Source organism: Mus musculus, chromosome 16 (genome assembly GCF_000001635.26).
Source record: "Mus musculus strain C57BL/6J chromosome 16, GRCm38.p6 C57BL/6J".
NCBI lineage: Eukaryota > Metazoa > Chordata > Mammalia > Rodentia > Muridae > Mus > Mus musculus.
This window is the reverse complement of record NC_000082.6, coordinates 30,050,915-30,073,111: the sequence shown is the minus strand read 5'-3', so window position 1 is coordinate 30,073,111 and position 22,197 is coordinate 30,050,915. Positions and strand designations below refer to the sequence as shown.

The following is a 22,197-nucleotide window of genomic DNA, read 5'->3' as shown; positions in this document are numbered from 1 at the left end:
TTTTGGCTAATACCATGCAGTTTTTATTACCCTTGCTTGAGGTCAGAGATTGTGACACCTCTAGAAGTTCTTTTATTGTACAGATTTTTTCATATGAAGTTGAAAATTGTTCTTTCAAAGTCTGTAAAGAATTGTGTTGAAATCTCGATGGGAATTGCACTGAATCTACAGATTGCATTTGTAAAATGGCCCTTTTACTATGCTAATTCTACCCATGAACATGGGAGATCTTTCAGTCTTCTGAAATCTTCAATTTCTTTCTTCAGAGACTTAAAGTTCTTGTCATACAGGTCTTGCACTTGTTTGGTTAGAGTTGCACCAAGATATTTTCTATTATTTGTGGCTATTGTGAAGTGTGTTGTTTGTCTAATTTCTTTCTCAGTCTGTTTGTGTTAAGGAGGGCTATTAATTTTTTTTTTTTAGTTAATTTTGTATCCAGACACTTTGCTGAAGGTGTTTATTAGGGGTAGGGGTTTTTCTGTAGAATTTCTGGGGTCACTTATGCATACTACTATGTCACCTGTGAATAGCAATACTTTTGACTTCTTCCCTTCCAATTTGTATCCCCTAGATTTCCTTTAGTTGTCTTATTGCTCTAGCTAGAATTTCAAATACTATATAGCCAGAAACCAGAAACACCCTAAATGCACCCCAATTGAAGAATGGATAGAGAAAATTTACACAGTGGAAAGCTACTCGGCTATTAAAAACAAGGACATCATGAAATTTGCAGGTAAATGGATGGAACTAGAAAAGATCATCCTGAATGACTTGAGTGACCCACAGACCAACATTAGGTGGAGGAGTTCAGGGAGTCCTGTGAATGAGTCAGGGTAAGTCTGAGGGAACGGCTGGAATCAAGGACATCACAAGAAGACCTACAGAGTCGACTAACCCGAGCCCCATGGGGGCTCACAGAGACTGAGCCACCAGCCAAAGAACATGCATGGGTTGGACGTACATATCTGTAAGACATGTAGCAGATGTGCATCTTGGTCTTCATGTGGGCCTCCAAACAATTGGAGTGGGGAGTTTCTCTGACTCTCTTGCCTGCCTTAGAATCCCTTTCCTATAGCTGGGGCTGCCTTATCTGGCCTCAGTGAGAGAGGATGCCCCTAGCCCTGCTGGGACTTGATAGGTTGGTACCCCTGGGAGGCCTCCCCTTCTATGAGGAGGAGGGAGGAGTGTGAGGGTGGGACTGGGAGGAGAGGAGGAGGGCTGAGATGGGGTGTGAAATGAATAAATTAATGACAAAAAACAAAATAACAACAAAACCACAGCACAAACAGATGGATGATTTGATGTGCTCAAGCATTTAGGGAACGAGACCCAGACCATGTGCTTCCAACCTGATTGCTATGTTGCAGTAAAACAAGAACAGAGGCAGGGATGTAAGGCCAGCTTTGCCCTTTCTGAACTCTGACAGAGCTTGTATTTTGAATAGTTAAATACAAAAAACGATAGTAAAACATTAGTTTTTTTTTTTAAAGAGTAAAACTACAACTTCTCCATCTACATTTTAACTGTCTCTGTTCTCTTTGACAACCAAATCCTAAGTATTTTTATTTTTATTTATTTTTGGTTTTTCGAGACAGGGTTTCTCTGTATAGCCCTGGCTGTCCTGGAACTCACTCTGTAGACCAGGCTGCCCTCGAACTCAGAAATCCGCCTGCCTCTGTCTCCCAAGTACTGGGATTAAAGGCATGTGCCACCACTGCCCGCCTTCAAATCCTAACTTATTTCTGTTGTTTTCAGACAGTGTCAGGTAGCCCAGGCTAGCCTAACTAACACAAAATTGACCTTGTTCCTTCACTTCCTACTAGTTCTCCACCTCCCAAGCGCCTGGGGGGATTGCCACCACACCTTGCTCCTGACTTTTTTTTTTTATTTTTAAAGGTAAACCGTTCTATTAGAGAAATGAGGACAGCCGGCTATCCCTGTGGTCCAGGCAGGCGGCTTTGGTCTCCAGTTCCAGTCGAACCTGTGCCAGAAAACAGCAGGACACTAGGGGACACCTAGAGCCTGTTTGTCCTTTGTGTTGACTTTTTCTCCTCCCTGCTTGAAGGGAAAAACTTCCCTGGTTTCTTCCTCAGCAGGAACTCATCCGTCTGGGCGCCCTCTGTTTAAACTTAAGTCCTGGCACCTAATACATCACGCGTGGGATTAGTCACAAGCTGGGCTGTCTCGGTGGCTAAACAGGACTGCATTGCCACCAAAGTTGTCATTTTAGCGCCAGCTGCAGGCTGCCGGGAGCTTAGTAGGTGCTCAAGGTGCTTAGAAACGAGGCTCCCCTCTCTTAGGGTCCCCAGCATCCTTGTCCGGTGCAAGGCATTTGGGGTGGGGGATGTCCGAGGTGGTCCCTGCCTGCCTTCTCCTGTCCCGCTGGCCTGACTCCTGGCAGGGCCCTGCAGGCCTCCGGTGCCCCGACCCTGGCCCCCGCCCAGCTCCGCGGCTTCTAAACGCTGCCCCGAGCTACCGGGAGAACTGGAAAAACACTGGCAGGCCGCCCCACCCCCAGCGGGTCGGGCGGCCGAGACTCTGCGGCTGGGGCCTGCTGCCTGGGCGGCGCTGGCCCGGGGCGGGGAAGCGGGGGCGGCGGCCTGCCTGTCAGCGGGAGCGGGCGCGGGCTCGTGTGTCAGCGGCTCCCGCCCCTCGCCGCCCCCGCCGCCGCCCGCCGGGCCTCCCGCCGCCGCCGCCCGCCCTCCCCGCGGCCTGGCAGGCTGCCGGCTGCACAGGCGGGGGTTCGCGCCGTTCTCACGACCTCTCAGGTTGCCTGAGCTCATCTGGGAGCTATTCATTTCCTGCCAGAAAGCAGCCGGGCCTGCTGGGCGAGCCACCTTGGCCGCAGGGCCGCCGGGGCCGGCCCGGTGTGGCTGCCCTGGGCCGCTCCCGCCCGGCCGCGGTCCCCGAGGCCTCCCAGGAACCCCGAGCCACCCCGGCGGGCGCGCGGCGGGGGCAGCTCGCCCGCCCATCTGGTTGCACTTAGAAGCCCGGAGGAAGTGAGCGGCGGGTTGTTACCGGCCAAAGGGTGTGGGGAAAGTTAATTGACTTTAATGACAGGTTCCCCGTGACGATGTGGGGGTCTGGTTAAACCTCTGGGTCCCCACTGCAGAAGCGCGTGGGAGGGGTCAGGATGAGACCCCGAGGAAGGGGCGAGCCTCAGTTGCTCACCCAGAATCAGGCCCTCACCTCTATCTACCTCTGTAGATTGCTGCCAGAACCTCCGGAGAGCAGAGAGGCTCCAAGGACCTTCAAGGAGAGGCCCTCGAGGTCTCTGGCCTCAAGGACAGAGTTTGGAGCTGTGTCTTATCACAGGAGAGATCTACTCATCCGGATCTGGTTAGAGGGGCAAGGCAGCTGGGTGTGCCCTGAGGTGGTATAATTAGGCCAGGCCCAGAGGATCTGTAGGGATGCCAGAATAAACTGGAATGCTTCATCTCCCCAACCCCCAGCTACTGATTTAAGAAACAGCAGGGATACAGGAGGCAGCAGTGTCTAAGAAATAAATCTATAGCGTTTATGAACTTGGACCTATCCTAGAGAAGGGAAATGACTTATCCAAGGTGGTGCCTGCCATAAGTTCAGTGGTATAGAACAATGTAAAAGCTCCCAACGGGGATATAGGCTTTCTTCTACTCCATATTATACTTGAACAGGCTTCATTTAATAATGTAAATCCAAATTACGGGGGGGGGCACTCCTTTTCAAAAAGAACAAATGGTTTCTTTTCCTCTCACTTCTTCCTGAAGCTGCTGCGTGACACTTTTGGTGACATTAATAAAGATGCATGAAGAAATTAATTTCCCTTGTAGCCCCCTCCTCCATAGATGTAAAAGGAATTACTTTTATAAAATTGAGTTCCTGATGTCTTGATTATTTCTACTACAGAAGCTAGGAATTCTTGGTGGAAACAGAGGACTTTAATATCTAAATTTGGGATGTGTCTTAATGGAGTAATTGTTACTATGTTTATGTATAAACAAAAAGGAAAACCAGGAAAAAATGGAATGACAAAGTATGCGTTGAATACCTTTCTTGGGCAGAAAATAAGGCAAATAGGAGCCAATTAAACAAAACAAAACAAAACAATCTTTTAAACCTCTCTCTCCGGGGGTCGAAGCTGAAGGTCCTGGAAAGAACCGGCTGCTGTCTGCTAGATCATTCCTGTGATAGAGCCGCACTCGGCGCTGGCCTGTGGGAAAGGCTACAGCCAGGCGGGGGAGAGGTAAGGCTTTTGAAACAAGACAGAAAATCGTTGGCTTTATCTTTGTTAGGAAAGCTTCAAAGATTGATCTCTCCCGCCTCATCCTTCTCCTCCCAGAAGCCGCCGCTGTAAGGGAAAGGGGGTAGGGGGTTGAGAGGCGGGCGGGAGGAGCGGGGGCTGGGCGGAGGACTGGCCGGCTGTGGGGGAGGAAGGGCGCGCCGGCCAGACCCACAGCGCGGCTGATGTGTCTGGTCTCGCAGGGCTCGTGGTTTTCATTTCCCCAACACCTGGATGCAGTCAAACACCTGGCCAAATCTGAGAAAATCTGACAAGCCTTTGTGATGGGATTTGGAAGAAATTCCCTGCAGATCCTGGCACAGTTTAAAGCTGTCCGCTTTGAGTTAGGACTTGTTAAGGAGGGTTGTGTGAGCTGAAACCCGAGACAACCCTTTTGCTTCTATCTGGAGCCCACATCTTGCCTGGAAATGGGGCATGACCATGCGAAGGGGTCGCTTGCTGTTTGTATTAAAAGGGGAAAAACGGCCCGTGTGCCTGCCAGCGCAACCCCCACATGCTTTCTCCATTAAAGTCAAGCGCAGAAACTTATCAGAAACATATGTCTGCTGTTAATCATCTGGCCCGGGCTCCACTTGGGAGTCTAACTAGTTGTACCCTGGCAGAGAGAATCTGTTGACCTTTTCAGCTTGCTTGAAGAGGGTGAAGAGAGGCATTTCAAACTTTGTGATACGGGTGCCAGGGGATGCCTAGCTACGCCTGAGTAAGGACAGACAAATGAAGGTCCCAATGCTGGAGGGCTGCAATGTGGCTTGAGCGCGCTTTTACTTTAGGAGGCCAGTGGCTACTACAGGGAGTGAGTTGGGAGCCGCCCTTTGGAAGGTAAAAAAATAAGGACTGTTTATCAGGAAAGCCCCATCAAATGAATTCTCATAAATTAGGTCTTCTTAGATCATTGAGTGTTGCTGAAAGGTTTGATGGTTCCTGTTTAAAACTTTAAAAAATACATCCTATTTCTGAATTGCCAAACTACATGAATTTCAAGCCCCACCACTTTTTTTTTTTTACAAATTTTGAAATAATCAGTTCTAAGACATAAAAGCCTTCACTCTTTTATTATATTTTCTCAAATAAACTTCCCCAAAGGAAGATATTTTAAGAGCATTTTCAAACATCTTTGGCATCACATAAAAAAAGAAATCTCGTGTAAAAAACGAAATGTCATCTCAACTTTTATAATACAAAGGCGCAATCCAATATGAACATATAAAATATATACAAATGCAGTGCATGGTCAGTCACTTAATACAGCTCTCTACAAAAAGTAACTTTTTAGAATTAAAAAAAGCAACAAAATAACCACCAAATTATAAAAGTCTCTCCTAAAATCCAAGTTCGTTTTTAGTGTCCGTCAGAAGAGAGAGGTGGGCTAGGGACTTTACGGGTAGCAGTGGCCTGAGGCTCTCAGTTCCGCCACGGTCTCCACATGGAGTCCGAAGTGAGCGAGGAGCCACTGGAAGGTGACACTGCGTTAGGACCCACCGAGGTCCCACTGTTGCTGGTGTAGACCGGGATGACCGGGCCGCTGTGAGCGAAGGCCCCGTTGGGGATGAGAAAGGCAAATTGGCCGTCAGGAGCCGGCACCACTTGGAAGCCGCCAAAAACCTTGGCAGCCTCTCCAGCCTGGCTGCCCAACTTGCAGGGTGCGCTGCCGGGAGGGGGCGCCGCGCCCCCGGGGATGGGCACAAGCGGCGGCGGCGGCGGCGCGAATGGCGCGTGCTGGGGACCGGCAGGTCCTGACGGGGGCGGCGGCGGCGGCGCCTGCAAGGCGGGGTGCGCCTGCCCGGGGTAGGTCATGGCGTTGATCTGGGTCATGCAGTTGGCCAGGTGGCCCAGCAGCCGAGTGCGCACCTCGGTGTTAACGCCCTCACACGTGGACAGGAAGCGGGTCACCTCGTTCATGCACTCGCTGAAGCCGGCGCGGTATTTCCCCAACACGCTCGGGTCTGTGCTGAGCGCGGCTGCAGGCCAGAAGGAGAAAAGATGGGTCACCGAAAAGCCCTGGCCCCGGAGCCATACAGCCTCCCGCCCTGGGAGGTCCCCGCAGCGCGCCTCCGGAACCACCTGGGGTTGGGAGGGTTGGGTAGGCTAAGAACAGCCAGCTCCTTCTCCCTAGGTTGGGGACATAAGCCAGGACACTCCCTCCATCTAAACCGATCTCAGCTCCAGATCTGCCACCCCTAGTCCCGCGCGCGACCTGACCTTGGACAATGCCACCCAAGGCGCCTTCCAAACCCCACTTCCCCTCCTGCGGCAGGGGTTGGACCGGTGCTAAACCACTGACCCCTACCTTCTATCCAGCCCCAAACTTCCTCAGTCTTACGTCCTTTCGCCCTCACCGGCTTCTACCACAGCCAAGCTGCCCACCACCCTTCTCGGCTACAGCCTCTCCCTCCATTTCCGGAGCAGTAACAACTTGGGAGCTGTGGCTATAAATAAGACCCAGACCGTGGGAACGCGGAGTGAGCCAAGGCAGTAAAATGTAGCTGAATGCCTCTCACAACCGCGGGCGGAAGTCTGGAAGAAATCACCGCGGGCCGAGAGGGACACCCGCAGAGAGGGGACGCACGCGCGGTCCTTACCGGTCATCTGCGCCCGCTGCAGGTTCCGGAGGTGCTTCACAGTCATTTCCAGAATGTCTGCCTTCTCTAGCTTGGAATGCCGGGAGCTCTGCGCAGAAAAAACAAGGGATGAAAGTCAGTCCTCCTTGTCAGCTGCCTCCGAGTTCTGAAGGTCCCCGCCCGCATGTCCCACATCCCAGGGCCCGGCGGCCTCTCTCCCGCCAGTGGGAACGTAGTGCTGGCGGGGTAAGATCCACATGCAGCAGGCTAAGAGCTTAGTTCTTTGTGCCTGGGAAATGCCATTCCATTCGTAATTAAAAATAAAAAAAAGCATTGCTCACTTACATCTTTCTTAAGTGCATCCAAAATCAGTGTTTTCAGTTGGCTTAGACTTTCATTTATTCTTGCCCTTCGCCTCTTCTCCATGATAGGCTTTGATGACTGCAAAGGGGGAGAAAAGAGGTCCTGAGTTCCCACGGGATCTGCCATTTCACCCCGAGGTTTTAAGAGAAAAGTAAAAGGAGTCCCGCTGTGCACAACCCACTTAATTTCTAGACGCAGGTACTGTCTTACCTTTCTGTGCTCAGAGGCCGTCTTTGGTTTGTCCGGTGTCGTGTTGACACTGGCTGGGGTAGCAGCCACCGGGGAGGAGGAATTTTTCTCCATTATATCAGCTGGCATTTTCGTTTTTTTTTTTTTTTTCTTCTCAGTCCCCAGAGAATTTTATTTTTGGAATCCTTCACGCAAAAAAAAAATAATTTTTTTTTGCTTACGTCCTTTTACTTGACTTTCATAAGAAAAACTACTGAGCAGTTGAAGGTTTATTATGTCTTAGGGCTACTTAGTGATCGGTAGCACTATTCCAGGACCAAGGAGAGAGGTAGACAGGGGATTCCGCTGTTATCAGCACCAGCTCCAGATCCTGTGTGATCCGCAGGCCCTGGCGGCCTCTATATATATCTGGGACTGCACGCGAACGGCTCGTGTGAAACTTCCCAAACTTTCTTTCCCACAGTAACTTTCAGCCAATGGGAGGAAGAGACACGCGGCACCGCTCGTGGACTGCGCCCCCCCATTGGCCGCTAGGCACAAGGTCTGGCGGCCAATGGCGCGCGCCTGAGCCCGGGGCACCGGAGGCTACAACGTCAATCAAAAGGATTTTAACCCTTTGCTAACTCTTTCCTCTGGGCTTTGCTTAGTTTTAGTCTAGTCTATTTCTTTTGTGGCCAGGCCTTTGGTTTTTATTGTTCTTGCTGCATGCAATATAACTACTTTGTATAATAAGTTCATTTGAAAAATATTTTGAACAGATATAGGCCAAGACAAAATTTAGTGATTGAAAAAAGGAGGGAACAAGGTAAAGAGGATGTGTTACTCTAATGTCTTCCGGAATTCCCGCTCGAACTCTGTATGTTTAGGGGAGTCAAAACTGCTCATGAGGTTGGGGAGATACTAAACCCCACACGCTAAACATGCCCTTACCGTCCCCCCAAATGCCTTCACAGCCAGGGTTTTCGGAGCAAGGTGTCTTTTGGATGCTTGTCTCCCTCTAGCCCATTCATTCCTCTCTTGGAATTGCAACCTTGGACCTCACGCTTCTCCAGAAAACAATCAGAATAATTTCCTACTGGGCAGAAAGGAAATGGAATTTCAAACGAAAAAAAAAATGAACAAGGGGGGCTTTGATAGCAATGCGACAGGAGGGGCGCGCTCGTTCCTCCGCCACTCTCTCTACCTTTCTCCCCGCAGGCTCCCAGTTGGCAATACGGATAGACGGCGGGCAAGGGAGTCGGGGCTCTCCCCTCCTCACCCCGCGGGCGGCCAAGGCGGCCTCGGCGCCCCGCGCGCGAGCCCTTTAAGAGCTCCACCAGCCGAGCTGCAGTTTGACATCAGCCGGCCGGCGAGGGCGCGCCTGGAGTCGGAGCACGTGCCAGGATGTTTTATTGCCGCCGCGGCTGCGGCCGGGGCCCAGAGGATGTGTGTGTGTGCGTGCGTGTGTGAGTGTGTGTGCGCGCGCCCCGGGGGCAGGGAGGCGGGGGCCGGCGGCGGCCGGCCGGGAGGGAGCGGGGGCCGCCTCTGGTCCCCGGGAGAAGCCAAGAAGGTAAATAGCAGCTGCTGTGCTCGAGCCTGGGAAAACCCCGCCCCCTGCGCCTGGCCAGGGCTCATTGGCGCGCGCTGCGTGTGGGGTGTGTGCGTGCGTCCGTGTGTCCGGGGCCCCCTCCTCCGGCCCGGGCGAGCCAGGAATCCGCGGGGGCGGCGGCCCGAAAGCTGAGCCCCCGCGCTGGCCTCCCTTCCCCCGCCCCGGCCAAGGTCAATCCTTCCGGGCAGGGAGCGCACGCCCAAGGGTGGCGATCGGGGAATTCGTGGGCCCCCTTCCCCGTCCCCACCCCCCATCGCCACCCCCCACCCCCAGCCCGCCGGGACTCCGGGCTTGGGGATCTGAGCGTGGCCGAAACCACCCGGGTGACTGCGGCGGGGGAGGGGTCCGGGCGCCCGCCGCGGTCACGAGATGCCTGACCGCACTTAGGAAGCGGCCGGGTCAGCCTCCTGCCTCCGCTCGGCGGCTTGCGGTTCCAGCGGCTTCGCTGCCGCCCGCCCCTTCCCCGGGTCCCTCGCTGCGTCCAGGAGGCTGCCGGCGGACGGCTGGGAAGAGACGGGCGGCTGCGTGCTGCCGGCTGGCCGGGGCTGCGCGCCGGGAGTCGCCGCCGCCGCCGGGTGCCACGTGGCGGGCGCCGGGCCGGGAGCGCCAGGGCTCTGGCGGCGGCCTCCCTGGGGGATTTGCCGCGCGGCGCGGGCGGTGCGCACTGCCCGGGCGGCTGCCTGCCTCCCTCCTGCCTGCCCTGGCCTCCACCCGGGTGCCCCAGACCCCTCAGTTTTCCCGCCGCCGTGAACTCGGGGCAGCTCGGGATCCCAGCGCGTTGTTTGATCCCCGCCCCCAGTCTTTCCCGCGTCCGGGAGGCCTGGCACACAAGGCGCACCGGCTCGTCCCTTCGTCCCCTCCCCCAACCTCCCACTGAGATCATGTGAAAGATTTCTCCAGCTCTGGTCCCGGACGAGGTGGTGCTTCCTTGACTGCATGACCTTGGGCAAGCCCCCCCCACCCCCCTTTGTGATGGAACGCCAGACACTGTTAAACCCTGGGATTACCACGATGAGAGATAGAGTGGCCGCTCCCACGGAGTATTTATTCTCCAACCTACTGCAGGGGCGCACAGAACCGGGCTTTCTGGACAATGCTTGGGGATTCTGTTTTTCCCTTTGGGGGCTTAGATCGTGTTGCGGGGGGTTGAATCCGGAGGGGTGCCTTTAGGTCATGAAGCCTTCATCGGGTGTAGTTCATTAACAGTGCCTTTAGAAAGCTCGTTGCCAGGTATCTGTGTGGTATGGCTGCCATCTATAGATTCCCCACAAGATTCCCCTGGGAGTGCCTTTAAAAGAGGCAGTAGACAGAAGTAAAAGGATGTAGAGAATCCAGAACAATTAGTCATACGTTAAGCTTCTAGTAGGGCTACTGGTGGAGAGGATCTGTATTCTGTACCTCAGAAAAATATGGCTGAGGTGTTGGAAATATGCTGAGTCATGGGGATGGAGAGGAAGGGAGCTACCGATGGCGTTTAAGGCACAGAACCTGATGTCCTCAGTTATAGAACACTCACAGCGGGTGTAAATGGACATGTAAGAAATTTGAGATCACCACACACAAGACCCTTGGGCATCCTGCTTTATGAAGGACTCTGAACCTTCCCTTAAGACAATGAAGAGCCACAAAGGAGGTTCGCAGTGGAGAAAAGACATCAGGGCTCTCCTTAGGTGACCCTGAGGAAAGTGTCAAGAGCGGACTGCAGGGCTTGGAGACACAGGCCATCTAAGGGAATCAGACTAGTAGAGAGGGCTCCTAAGTGGCACAGGTAGGCTGACATGCTACCTACTTGGTTCAGGTTACCTGACCACTAACCACACACTCCACTGACTTGAGTTAGAAACTTGTTTGCCCTGGGCGAGCTGTTGTCTATTATTTCACAGGCTTCTAACCATTTTTATCTTCTAAGCCTCTCTTCTACCCGCCAGGACAGCCCTCCCCAGAGTTTGCAGATAAACCTTTACCTCAGTGTTTGACTTGCCTTTTGGGGAGAGAGGGAGAGAGAGGGAGAGGGAGAGAGAGAGAGAGAGAATATATATATGCTGCAGAGTGGGCCGGTCCCTATCTTGTTTGAAGAAATGATAAACAATGCCTTCTTTGTTACCCTGCAACCTGGACCAATGAGTTTGGGCACTCCTTTCATGTCCTAAACAGATGGGAAAGTAGTGGCTGCTGAAAGAAAATCGGTTGCTTTTTAAACAGTGGGGTTTTCCTGTATGTTTGAAAATCCTTTAGGTGAAAGGTGGGGTTACCTTCTTTTCAACCCCAATAACCTTCTTAGGCTTCTTTGAAAGCTATTTAAAAAACAAAACAAAACAAAACAAAAACCCTCAACAACAACATTCTCCCAGTGGGTGGGGTGGGGGCGTTTACCCCCTCTCCAGGTTCCCTCCAAGACCCTTCTTAGGCAATAAGGTCTGTTATGACTTTGACTGCTGTCTGCTCTTAAGCCCTCATGCCCCAACCTAGGATACCATCGTCCCTTCTAACGTTTCTCTAGTCTGATTCTATTGCCTCTTGGGCTTTGGTTCCTGGCAAACCAAGAAAGTGTGTGGAGGATGAATAAGTCACATAGGGTCTCCCAGTGCAGCCTCATGCTGTCCCATGGGTCAGGGAGTTAACCACAACTCCTTAACTGTCACTTTAGAACATTTACCCGCTAGAGTGAGCAACTGACTTCACATACACAGTTCTAAGTAGAGGGACAGCAGACCCATGTGATCAAACATTATGTATATGTTTGTGCCTCTGCACTGCCCTCTTGAAATAGTGTTAAGAAGCCATGGAGGTCCTGAGTCTTGACTCTGCTAAGTATTCAAGAACAAGGTCGCTTTGCAGACAGACCCCATAGATGAGGTTTTAGTCTCTTACTCTGGACAGAGAAGGTTTGTCAAATTGGTGCTGTCCACCCACCAACGCCAACGAGGGCAGTGAACTCAATATCCAGAAAGGCTTTTTCGACTTGAAAAGTTCCAAGGAATGTTTTTCAGTCATATCTTCCCCTACTCCCAAAGCAGGAGGAAGACGGAGTCCTGTGCCTCAGTGGGGATGTTTTGAGTGGAGGTCTTTTGGCTCCCATTATGGTGTCAATAAAACAGAATCTTAAACACTGCTTTGTGCCCAGTAATCAGTTGTAACGGGGGCTTCTCCCTGCCTGTCCCCAGTGTAACCCACCACCCGTGAGGGTCTGACTTCTCTGTCTTGCTTTATCACCTGTTGGCTTTTAAAGCATAAAACAAGTATCTGTAGCCTGGGAGAGACTCCCCTTTCCCCACTCGGTTTTTGGGACTGTTTTGTGGGTTTGGTTTAGAGCTAGGGAGGGGTGGTGGTGGTGGTATTTTGCCCGAGGACTCAAAGCTTTTTTTTCTTTCTCCCTCGCATGACTGACTTTCTCACACTCGGATTCCCTGCAGCCTGCCAGAGATGGAGGTTGCTGCCTTGCCAAGAGCTCTCCTGGTAGGGCTATTGAAAGAGCTCAGAGTAAGCACACACTGGGCGGGGTGGATCGCTCACCTCCCCTCCTACCTGCCCCGCACCTGTACTGGGAGCAGCCCTACACATATCACCTGATCACAGCCCTTTCAGACACCGTGAGAAAAATAAAGCCTAGGAGAGAAGAGACGTGTTTGCCTTTCCCCTGGGGTGGCAGCCAGCTAGCTCCTTGCAGCTGGGAGTGTCCAGAAACACATTTGACATTCCAGGCATCCTGTACTTGCATGTTTGTCTGTGGGTGCCTCCTGGCGAGACCGGGGGCAAGAAGGAAGCTGGAGATCATTTTCCTGTGGCCTCTTTTTTAGCCTGATCTCAGGCAGGCATTTAGATGGCATCTGGCATCAGTATCCTTTACTGAAATCATCATCACCATCGTCATCATGATGTCTTCTTAGATAAGAGTCTTTGAGCTCATCACAGAATCCCCAAAGAGAACTTCTCATAACCCTCAAAATGAATTCGAAATTGTTCCTCTATATGTCTTTATGTCCCCTTTGTGTCTATCTAATAAATATGTCTCAAACGAACAAGTGCCTCACCTTCTTACCCAAGGATGACCCCCAGATTTTGGGGTCAGAAAGGTTTAGGCAATCTGTGCCTCCTAGTGGGCACCCTAACCTCCAGAGAGGGAAGGGCTAGCTGGAGGAAATACAGCAATGTAAGCCTTGAGGCAAGGGGTGAGTTGTGGGGGGTGGAGGAGGCATAGCCCAGGCTTACCCACTTCGGTAGTACTGTGGCCCTCAGGTTGTTTTAGGGTGGGATTTACAGAGTTCCGGTCACCAGCCAGGGCCTGTATTTTAAAGTAGAGATATTAATAATGAGTCTTAATTTCTGCAACCCCAGAAACCTAAGCTGATCCCTGGCCAGCATTTAGATGGAGAAAGGAGAGAGATGTCTACTGGGAAAAGCAGGTTCGGGAATGCTTGGAACAAGAGTTTGGTTGCCATGCAGAGGCACTGGAAACAACTGCGAGACTGCATTCCATCTTTGATAAAAATAAGTCGCCACTTCTGAACAAAAAAAAAAAAAAAGGCTTGATTCCTGGCCAAGCCCAGACGGTGCTAAGAGAAGTCGGGAGGGGGTGGAAAACAGAGGCTTTCAACATTGGCTAATAGCCTGTAATGCTCCCCCGCCCCCTAACACTCACTGGAGCCAGCGAGACCAAGGGAATGTGCACTTCCCTAATGGGCTCTGGAGGAGGGTGGCTGCCAAGAAGACCTTCCTCAGCAGGGTGGGGGTGGGGTGCCCACGGTCTGCTCAACTCTCCCACTTGGCTGAGGCATGGGGGACTCAGGAGGCCCTAACTGTGCTCATAGCCAATAGCCTAACCCTCAGTGAGACTTCTGTGAGGTAAGCCTGAAGGCTCAGAGGTGGGGAAGGCATTTCCAGGCACCATGGGATGCTACCTCAGGACTGAGGGCAAGAAAGGTTCCAGCTGGGTTAATGACTGAGGCATGTGAGGACAGGCTCAAGGGCTCTGGGAAGGTTAGGAATGTGGGGGTGAAGCTAGGGCCCTCAAAACCCACGACCTGAAATTATGTGGCTTGCAGATAAGCCACTCAAATGGTGACATCAGACCCGAAGTCTCTCTAAAAATCAAAACCAAAATAAATATAACTGCCCAGAAAAATCAATTGAGTAAAATTCAAGAATGGATATGATATGCGCTGGGCCTGGTGATGCTGGTCTATAAATCCCTCTGAGGCTGGAAGATTACAAGGTCAAGACCCACCCGAGTTAAAGAGTTCAAGACCAGCCTTGGTAACTTAGATCGTGTCTCAGAAAGTCGAGGGCTGGGGATACAGCTTAGTCTTAGGAGGCCCTGTCTAGCATATATGAGACCTTACATACCACTCCCAGTACCTCAGCAGGGTGTGTGTGTGTGTGTGTGTGTGTGTGTGTGTGTATGTGTGTGTGTGTAATGGGTGAATACATACAACATATTTTCAATCTCCTCTGCTCCGCTCCATCCTCCAGTTTATCTCAGATTATAGGAAGCCACAGGCTCCAGGCACCACGGAAAGAGATTCTTCGTTCATGTAACAAGTGAGGAAACAGGCCAGGAGGAAATGGCTTGTACAAGTCCGTGGTTGCCTCTCTAGAGAAGGAGTAGCCAATCCTGGACCAGCCTCAGGCTCTCCACCTTTCGATCTAGAAACTCGCCCTACCCTCTCTATAGGAGAAGAACACTTTGGGTCACTGCATTACCCGGTATTTCAGCTGAGGAGGAAGAGGCCCTGCTGCGGTGCACCTTGGGTAATCTGAAGCATGGAGCTTTTAACAGACATCCCTGAGTTTTCTGGACTGTCTTGCCCAGGTTTGCTTATCATCCTGTCTTCTCTGTGAGGGAAGGAATCTTGACTCCTCAGTTCCAGGAGACAGAAAGGAGCCACAAGTACAGGCAGCCTGGCCCCTCCCAGCCATCCAAGCTAAGCCAAGCCACTTGGCCTTCTCTCTTAGGGTTAATCTTTATGCACTAAAACAATGGCTCCCAACCTGTGGGTAGAGACTGCTCTAGGGGGTCAGTCAACCCTTTCATGGGGTTGCATATCAGATACCCTACATATTTACATGATGACTCATAACTAGCAAAATTACAGTTATGAAGTAGCAATGAAATAATTTTATGGTTAGGAGTGACCTCAACACAAGGATCTGTATTAAAGGGTCACAGCGTTGTAAGGTTGAGAACCATTGCTGGGACAGGAAGATGGGGAGAGAGAATAGTTCTGTCCCTGGAATTTGAATCTTCAGATGCTAAGTTTTTCTCTCAGAAACATGACTTTAGGGGAGAGAACACACAGAGAGAGAGACCTTGCTTGAGCTTTGGGCTAATACCACATTTATCCAAGGGATGGGTAAGACAAATAATGATTTCCCAAGTTGCTGAGAGATGATGCTTGTGTGTGAACTATATATTTTCCTTTGGGATGCTGAACTTAGAGAACAGTTCAGGAAGAGAGTCCAGGGAGATGGCACAACTGTCTGCTATAGTCTCCCTCGGAAGATCTTAGAACGTGACATCGGCTTTCCCACTGAGGTTCCTTGAAAGAATTCTAGAACTTGTTCCCTTTCTCAGTGGTTAGTCATCTGCCCTGTGTGGTCTGTAGCACTGTAGTCATAGATCAAATCTCACAGAATGGAAGTGGGTTTTCATGGCGCCAGGGAATGGGGTGGAGAGACTGCATCCTGCTCTGGGGTCCGCATGGGGGGAAGAGGTTCCCGAGAGGTCACGGGATGGTTCAGGACAAAGGGAGACTCAGGACCAAACTTTAATCTCTGTCATCCCTTCAACTTCTGTGGGTGTGGTGGAGACTATTTTGGGTCCCCTTGGGGTTGCTCAGTATGTGGACATTGTGTGGAGTATGAACTGAGTTTTTCCTTTTGTGGGACTGAACTGCAACAGGGCCAATCTTGGCTGCTATCCTAGAAGGCCCATGGAAAATGAGCTCTCTGGAAACATGCTGGCGCATGCCAAGCTGGCCTGACCTCACAGGAGAGGCCTCTTGATCAAGTATGTTGTTAGCTCCTGGAGGAGGTTGCCAGGCACTGTGTGACTTGCACAAATATCCAGCTGGGCCTTAATCTCAGCAGGCTCCCACAGTCACTTAGGAACCAAGTACCCAAGTTCAAGTACTGTCCTGCATGATCTATACCCTCCTCAGTTACTCTCAAAGGCCTGCTGCTGGGGACAGCCAGCGACTTGGTTTCTGGACTGGTCTGTTGCCTTGGTGGAAGGCTCCTAGTCAGTTTGCCTTGTTTCTAATGAATGCTGTTGACTGTGAATAGAGTGAAGGTTAGATTTTTCCATTTCTGGTTAGTTGATTAATTCTGCACAACAAACTTTTTGAGCACCTAGTATGCGGGAGTCAGAGTTATGTATCTATTCGACAGTTACTTCCATATCTTCCCACTATACAAATGTTATTCATCTGTTTGGAATGGTGACATTCCAAGTTCATAGTTCAGAAATGCCACCCGACACACACACACTTCCTCTATTTTATTATTATTGAATGTTCATTTCATTATTTATTTACTTAATTATTATTTGTGTGTGTGTGTGTGTGTGTGTGTGTGTGTGTGTGTGTATGGTGCCAAGAATTGGAACCAGGTGCTCCCTAGGCAAGCAGTGTACAGTTAAGCTATATATGCTAAGCTGCATCTCACACTCCCAATTTCCCTTGATTCTCTAGTAAATGAGCTATTTGGGAAATAACCTCCTGCAGAGTAGACACTCTGATATCTGGATCATAAACACAGGAATCAGCTTCGATTTAAGGAGATCAGTTGTATGGGCAGTTAAGGGATCCTCAGGCCACACTTACTTTCCAAACTTTTAACTGCTTAGTCAGAGGGGTGGGTTTACCTTTGACCACGCCCAGTGATCACCTGTGGGCAGCCAGCACCCTCCTGGATACTCGTTTCCTGAGGAATCTGTGTCTGTCCGTGTTTTCCCAGGCCTATCTTTATTGATGGTTATTAAACACACACCAGCACACAGCAATGTGCAGGTACAAAGCAATTCCCAGGGTAAGGTACGTGGGAAGGAGCGAGATACTGCACTCTCAAACAATTCTCCTGTAATCGCAGCCTGCCATATCTTTGTAAAGTTAATAAGTAAGATTTAAGCAGGCAGGTCCCATCATGGCAACGCAGATAGAAAGGGTAAAAGTGCCAGTGGGTAGGCCAGGCATCCTCCTGGAAGACTGGCAGAGAAAACGAGAAGGGCAGCTGGGACAGGTGACCCCAGTGGGCCCTCACCCAGGCCATGCACAAGGGCAGCAGATGCCTGGGAGCTGAGACCCTACTTCTTGCGTCCCCTACCGTCCTGCTTCTCTTTTCCTGCCAGCTCCTCGTGGGAGATTCTGTGCAGTCAAGAAGTAGATAGTAATCCTATCCCGACACACTGGGTGAAGTGTGACTGGGGCACACAGAACACCTGTTTTTATAGAGCAGCCCAACACACCTGTGGTTTTATGGTGCCGAGTGATAAAGGAGGCTGTAAAGTCACAGGGGCAATGTCCTGCTATTTAAATAGAGCCTTCCTCTGGGAGTGGCGAGTGATCTCCAGCTGAGGTTTGATTGGCCCGATGATTACTCGCATTAGGAATGTTGGGCATAGACTGTGTATGTGCTCAGGAAAATCGGGCGAGCAGAGTACCTGCAAGGCTGACTTCCTTAGGAGACAGGCTGCCTGAGTTCAAGTTGGAACTTAGGTGATTTCTAGCTGTGTGACATAGTAATTCATAGTAATTCAATTTTCTTACACACACAAACACAAATAGAAAACATACAACTGTATATAATATATAAATATATATTTCTATATAAATATATAAAATATATTTTATAATATACTATATATTGTATATTCAAACATATATTTATCTATATAATATCTTATCTATTTATTTATGTAATATACTAACATATACTAATATATAATAATGATATATTATATGTAATTCATAGTATACATAATATATACTTGTATGTAATATAGGTATTATAGATATATGTATGTATTATGTATTAGCATATTTTAACATATGTAATATATGCATATATATATGTATATATAATACTTAAAATAACTTGCAAATATAATGTACATGTTTAGATGCTTTCATTTTTCCTATATGTGTATTTCTGATAACTAAAGTACTTCCATTCATCTAAAAACATTCACAGAATGTTAATATTGTCAAAGAAATAGATGGAGAAGCACTATAATGAGTTGGTCCATGCCCATATTTGATAGAACAGAAGCTTCAACCTGGTTAAATGAATCACAGCTCTGCAGCCAGGAGAAAGCTTTAAAGATGATCTGCCTCTGCTGTTTTTCCAGGGAGGAGGGTTGGCTAGCGCTTATTTGCTGGCAGATAGGGTGCAGAGCTTGGTGTGGCCTTGACTTCTTTGCAGTGAGCCTGGGCTCACAGAGAGGAACCGTATGCATGGTGCTAAGAGCGTCTGAAAGACTGTGGGCCAGGGTATGGGGTGTCCTTCTCCCACCTTGCCCAGCTCAAGGGACGGGGGACCCAGGACTCCAGAAAGATGCTCAAGCAAAGAAACAAAGCCCCAGACTTACTTAGGAAAGTAAGATTGGTGGATAAGATAAATATCCAAGACCTTTCTGGCTGGCTCCTTGTCTGTGTGGGTGGTCTCAGCTGGGGCACACCGGGGACAAGAGGCAGCGCTGTTCTTAGTAGTCAGCAAGACCAGCATAACCTGGGACTCATGACTGTACTAGATCGCTTGTTCACCTGCTCATTCAGCCATCTCCAGGCCTTCTGAAGGGAAGTGAGACACGATTCATGCTTGGCACCTGTGGGTGATGGATGGAGGTGATGCCCTCCATCCACTGCCCCTTGAGGAATGAGCTTCAGTTTGTTCGTTATTGTTGTTCATTGTTGCTGTTGTTGTTGTGATAGGGTTACATGAAGCCCAAACTGGCCTTGGGCTCCAAATCCTTCCACCTTCTACTCTTTAAGTGGTGGGATTATAGACATGTGACCCCATGTCAAGCTCGAGCCCCAGCTTTTGGCCAAGAAGCTTTAATTTAGCACACATAGGACACCATAGAAGGAGAGAGGGGCTCACTGATAACTGTGCATTCGGCATCATCCGCTGGAATTGGCTTTATCTTTGATAGAGCTGGTGTGCTTGGGACGTCCCTGTCACCATTGGTCACTTTGCTCCCTGGTGTGGCTACAGCGCAGCAATCCCACCTCAGGCACTTGTATCTGCCAGCCCTGGCTGAGAAGGTCCATTTTTCTTTAAGTGTGTGAATATTAAGAAGGCAGGTGTTCCATGAAATTCTTAGGCCATCATTATTCAATAGCTGGCAGAGGCCCCAAGGAGGGAGCCCTCTCCCACCTGAGTATCTGCCCTGTGAGCCTTGAACCTGACAAGTCTCGAATAGTTACGAAAGTGCAGTTATTTTCTGAACAGGTCAAAGACAAACTTTATGCTTTGTTAACTTGAGGTGGGGGCAGGGAGACAGAGAGGGGGAAGGGAGGGGAGAGAGAGAGAGAGAAAGACACACACACACACACACACAGAGAGAGAGAGAGAGAGAGAGAGAGAGAGAGAGAGAGAGAGAGAGAAAGAGAGGTGGAAAAATGGCTCCCTTGATTGTGTATTCATCTATGTGCCTATTTAATGATTAATACTAGCTCCTGGGCCATTGTTTGATGTGGCCTCTGCTGGTTTGAACAGGCGGATACTGATTCACTCTTCAGGCATTTAGGAATCACAGGTGTTTACCCTGAGACAATAAACGAAGGGGGGAGATACAATAACACCCAAACATGCCAAGTGCTTTGACCGGAAACGGAGGAATAACACCCTCTTAGGAACCCAAACCCATGTGGGTCCCGCTGTTTCCTAACTCAGAGCAGTACTGTGAGGAACGCCCCAGACGGGGGCTTGAGTGTTGCTGACGTTCTCTATTGCTTGTGGACAGATCTGAGGCAGTCTTCACCAGTTCTCATGGCTTGTACAGTCATCGCAACTTGCCACTCGTCTGCAAGAGATGCTAGTCCTTTTCTTGTCTCTGTGTGTTTTGTGTGCGCATGTGTTCGTGTGCATGTAGAGGCCAAAGGTCAAGGTTGGGTGATCGTTCTCTAGAGCTTTCAGCTGTATTTTTTTTTTTAGACGGGTTCTCTCACTAAACCTGGAGCATGACAATTCAGCTAGACTGGGTCACTAGTGAGCCTCTGGGAGCCTTCTGTCTCTGCCTCCCAGTGCTGGGATTAGAGGTATGTACAGGCTTTTGACACGGGTGATGGGGACCCCGACTCAGGCCCGAACGCTTGTATAGCAGACACTTTGCACACTGGAGCCACCTCTCTAGGCTACTTGAGAATCTCGTGTCTTTATTCTAGGGAGGCTCCGGGGGCGGGGGTGGGGGTGGGGGTAGGGAATTAGTGTAGCACTGTGGAAGACCGCCTGAAGGAGGGGCCAGCAAAGGACACTTGCTCTGAGAGAGCCTGCAGGATGACAGAGTCATGACATTAAAGGATTACAAGAACCACACAGAGAAATCAGGTGGGAGAGGCTGCAGACTCAAACTGTATGCTCTGGCCTCATAGAGAAGGCGTTCCCTAAAACACCCAGGGAACAGCTCTCTATCTAGACTGAGCAGGTGCAGAGGCAGGACTTTGCCTGCAAGCTCTAAAACCCTCAGGAGGCCCTAGTGAACTAGCAGGGAGGGAGCGAGAACAGGGAGTTACAGTGGCCCAGTGCTGGACCACCCAACTACACCTCAGCCCCACTGCTTCCTCAGACATGTTTGGTTTTTGTTGTTTTTGTTGTTGTTGTTGTTGTGTGCTGGGGATAGAACTCAGAACCTTTGGCTTGCTAAGCAGATACTCTACCACTCATAGCCTGTTTTGGCTTTTTTTTTAAAAATGTGTATCAGCCTGCTTCAGTTCATCACCATCATCAGCATCAGCATCCGCATCATCATCATCATCATCATCATCACCATCAGCAGCAGCAGCAGCAGCATTTTCCATGTATGGGTGTTTGTCTGAATGTGTGTCTGTGTACCACATGGGTGCATGGTGTCCTTAAATCTCCTGGGACTGAAGTTACAGACTGTTGTGAACTGGCACGAGGGTGTTAGACTTGAACTCAGGTCCACACTGGAAGAGCAGCCACTGCTCTTAGCCACTGAGCCATCTCTCCAACCGGGTTCAGCCTTTGAAAAGAGTCTCTTTGGTTGCTCTGAGGTAGACAGAGATGAAGGCAAGAATGCCATCGTGGCATTGATGGGGGGGAGGTATAGATGGCTTGGAGCAGCATGGTAGCCAGAAAGGGACTGGACTGGTATGTACCAGGAAAGTAAGCTGACCATTGCTGGAAGGTGTCCTAGGCGGCTAGAGATGAGGCCTCTGTCCTCCCTCACCACTCTCTGTTGTCCATCACTGGAGCCTTCCACAGTCTACACATTTTGCTTTATACTTCACGCAGATTCATGGTTCCTTTAATATAAAAACTCCTATCTCTGCCTCTCCCTCTGCCCAACCCTTTAAGTAAAATGCAATTTCCCCGTTCCCTTTGGCTATGACCCTTTGTACCCTGGACAGGGGCAGGTGGGGGAGGAGACACCGTGTTTTACTGGGACGAACTGTCAGATGGTTTCATTGCAAATGAACGCAATGAAAATTTTAAATTTTTAGAAGTTTTCAATAAACCAAAACGTATATCCTGGAAAGTGGGCCCTTAGTCTGCAACCTCTGAGTCCTAGCTCCCGTATGCCTACCCAGGGATTGTCAGTGAGCTGCTCTGAAGGTCACAATCAGCACAGCCAGCTGTGGGGTGTCCTTTCTATTGCTGCCCTTGGCTCTGACCATGTAGAGGTGCCACACTTGAGTGGAACTGGAATAGTGGCTGTCACCCTGCTTGGTTGGCTTGGGTCTGTACCCTGAAGGGGAACTTGTTGAGACTCCCCAAGTTGGCTGTTGTCACTCCCTCAAAATCAACCGAGCAGGAGAAAAAAAAACATATCCCAGCATGCCTTGGGAGGGGAGGCAGGTGGGAAAGCAGGTGTGAGGAGGCCAGCACTGAGGAAGATGTGAGGGCAGCTGTGTCATGCCTCCTGCTCCTCTCGCACCTGACAGCCTTCAGCTGCTCACCTGGAAGGCAGCACTCCCTGCCACCTTTCCCGTGGGAATTCAGTGCAGCGCTGCAACCCCTGACCTCTGGGCTGTTGCCAG

General features: G+C 50.3%; 1 protein-coding gene and 1 long non-coding RNA gene across 6 annotated transcripts; one reads left to right on the top strand and one right to left on the bottom strand.

Moving 5' to 3' along the window:
- The first annotated feature begins 2,673 nt into the window (after positions 1–2,673).
- Gm32998 lies at positions 2,674–5,249 on the top strand. 4 transcript variants are annotated; one of them, XR_875999.2, is made up of 3 exons: positions 2,674–2,999; positions 3,208–4,225; positions 4,465–5,249. It is a non-coding gene; the product is annotated as a predicted gene, 32998 (long non-coding RNA). The 4 variants fall into 4 exon arrangements; XR_876001.2 differs by having other exon boundaries at positions 3,182–4,225; XR_876000.2 differs by having other exon boundaries at positions 2,674–3,028.
- Positions 5,250–5,315: 66 nt separating this feature from the next.
- Hes1 (hes family bHLH transcription factor 1) lies at positions 5,316–7,755 on the bottom strand. 2 transcript variants are annotated; one of them, NM_008235.2, is made up of 4 exons: positions 7,414–7,755; positions 7,186–7,281; positions 6,862–6,949; positions 5,316–6,240 (listed from the first exon to the last, which is right to left on the bottom strand). In NM_008235.2, the coding sequence occupies exons 1-4, from the start codon at positions 7,519–7,521 to the stop codon at positions 5,684–5,686; spliced, it is 849 nt and encodes a 282-aa protein (NP_032261.1). In that variant the 5' UTR covers positions 7,522–7,755; the 3' UTR covers positions 5,316–5,683. The 2 variants fall into 2 exon arrangements, with proteins under 2 accessions (NP_032261.1, XP_006521860.1); XM_006521797.3 differs by lacking the exons at positions 6,862–6,949; positions 7,186–7,281; positions 7,414–7,755 and adding an exon at positions 6,570–6,847.
- Between the last annotated feature and the right edge of the window lie 14,442 nt (positions 7,756–22,197).

What these genes read in the sequence shown, in the direction of transcription:
- Hes1 (NM_008235.2), bottom strand. Translation starts at nt 7,521, where the DNA reads ATGCCAGCTGATATAATGGAGAAAAATTCCTCCTCCCCGGTGGCTGCT. An exon ending in TGGATGCACTTAAGAAAGAT is followed by an intron (nt 6,950 to 7,185) that starts GTAAGTGAGCAA and finishes TTTTCTGCGCAG; the next exon opens with AGCTCCCGGCATTCCAAGCT. An exon ending in GCAGCGGGCGCAGATGACCG is followed by an intron (nt 6,241 to 6,861) that starts GTAAGGACCGCG and finishes TCTGGCCTGCAG; the next exon opens with CCGCGCTCAGCACAGACCCG.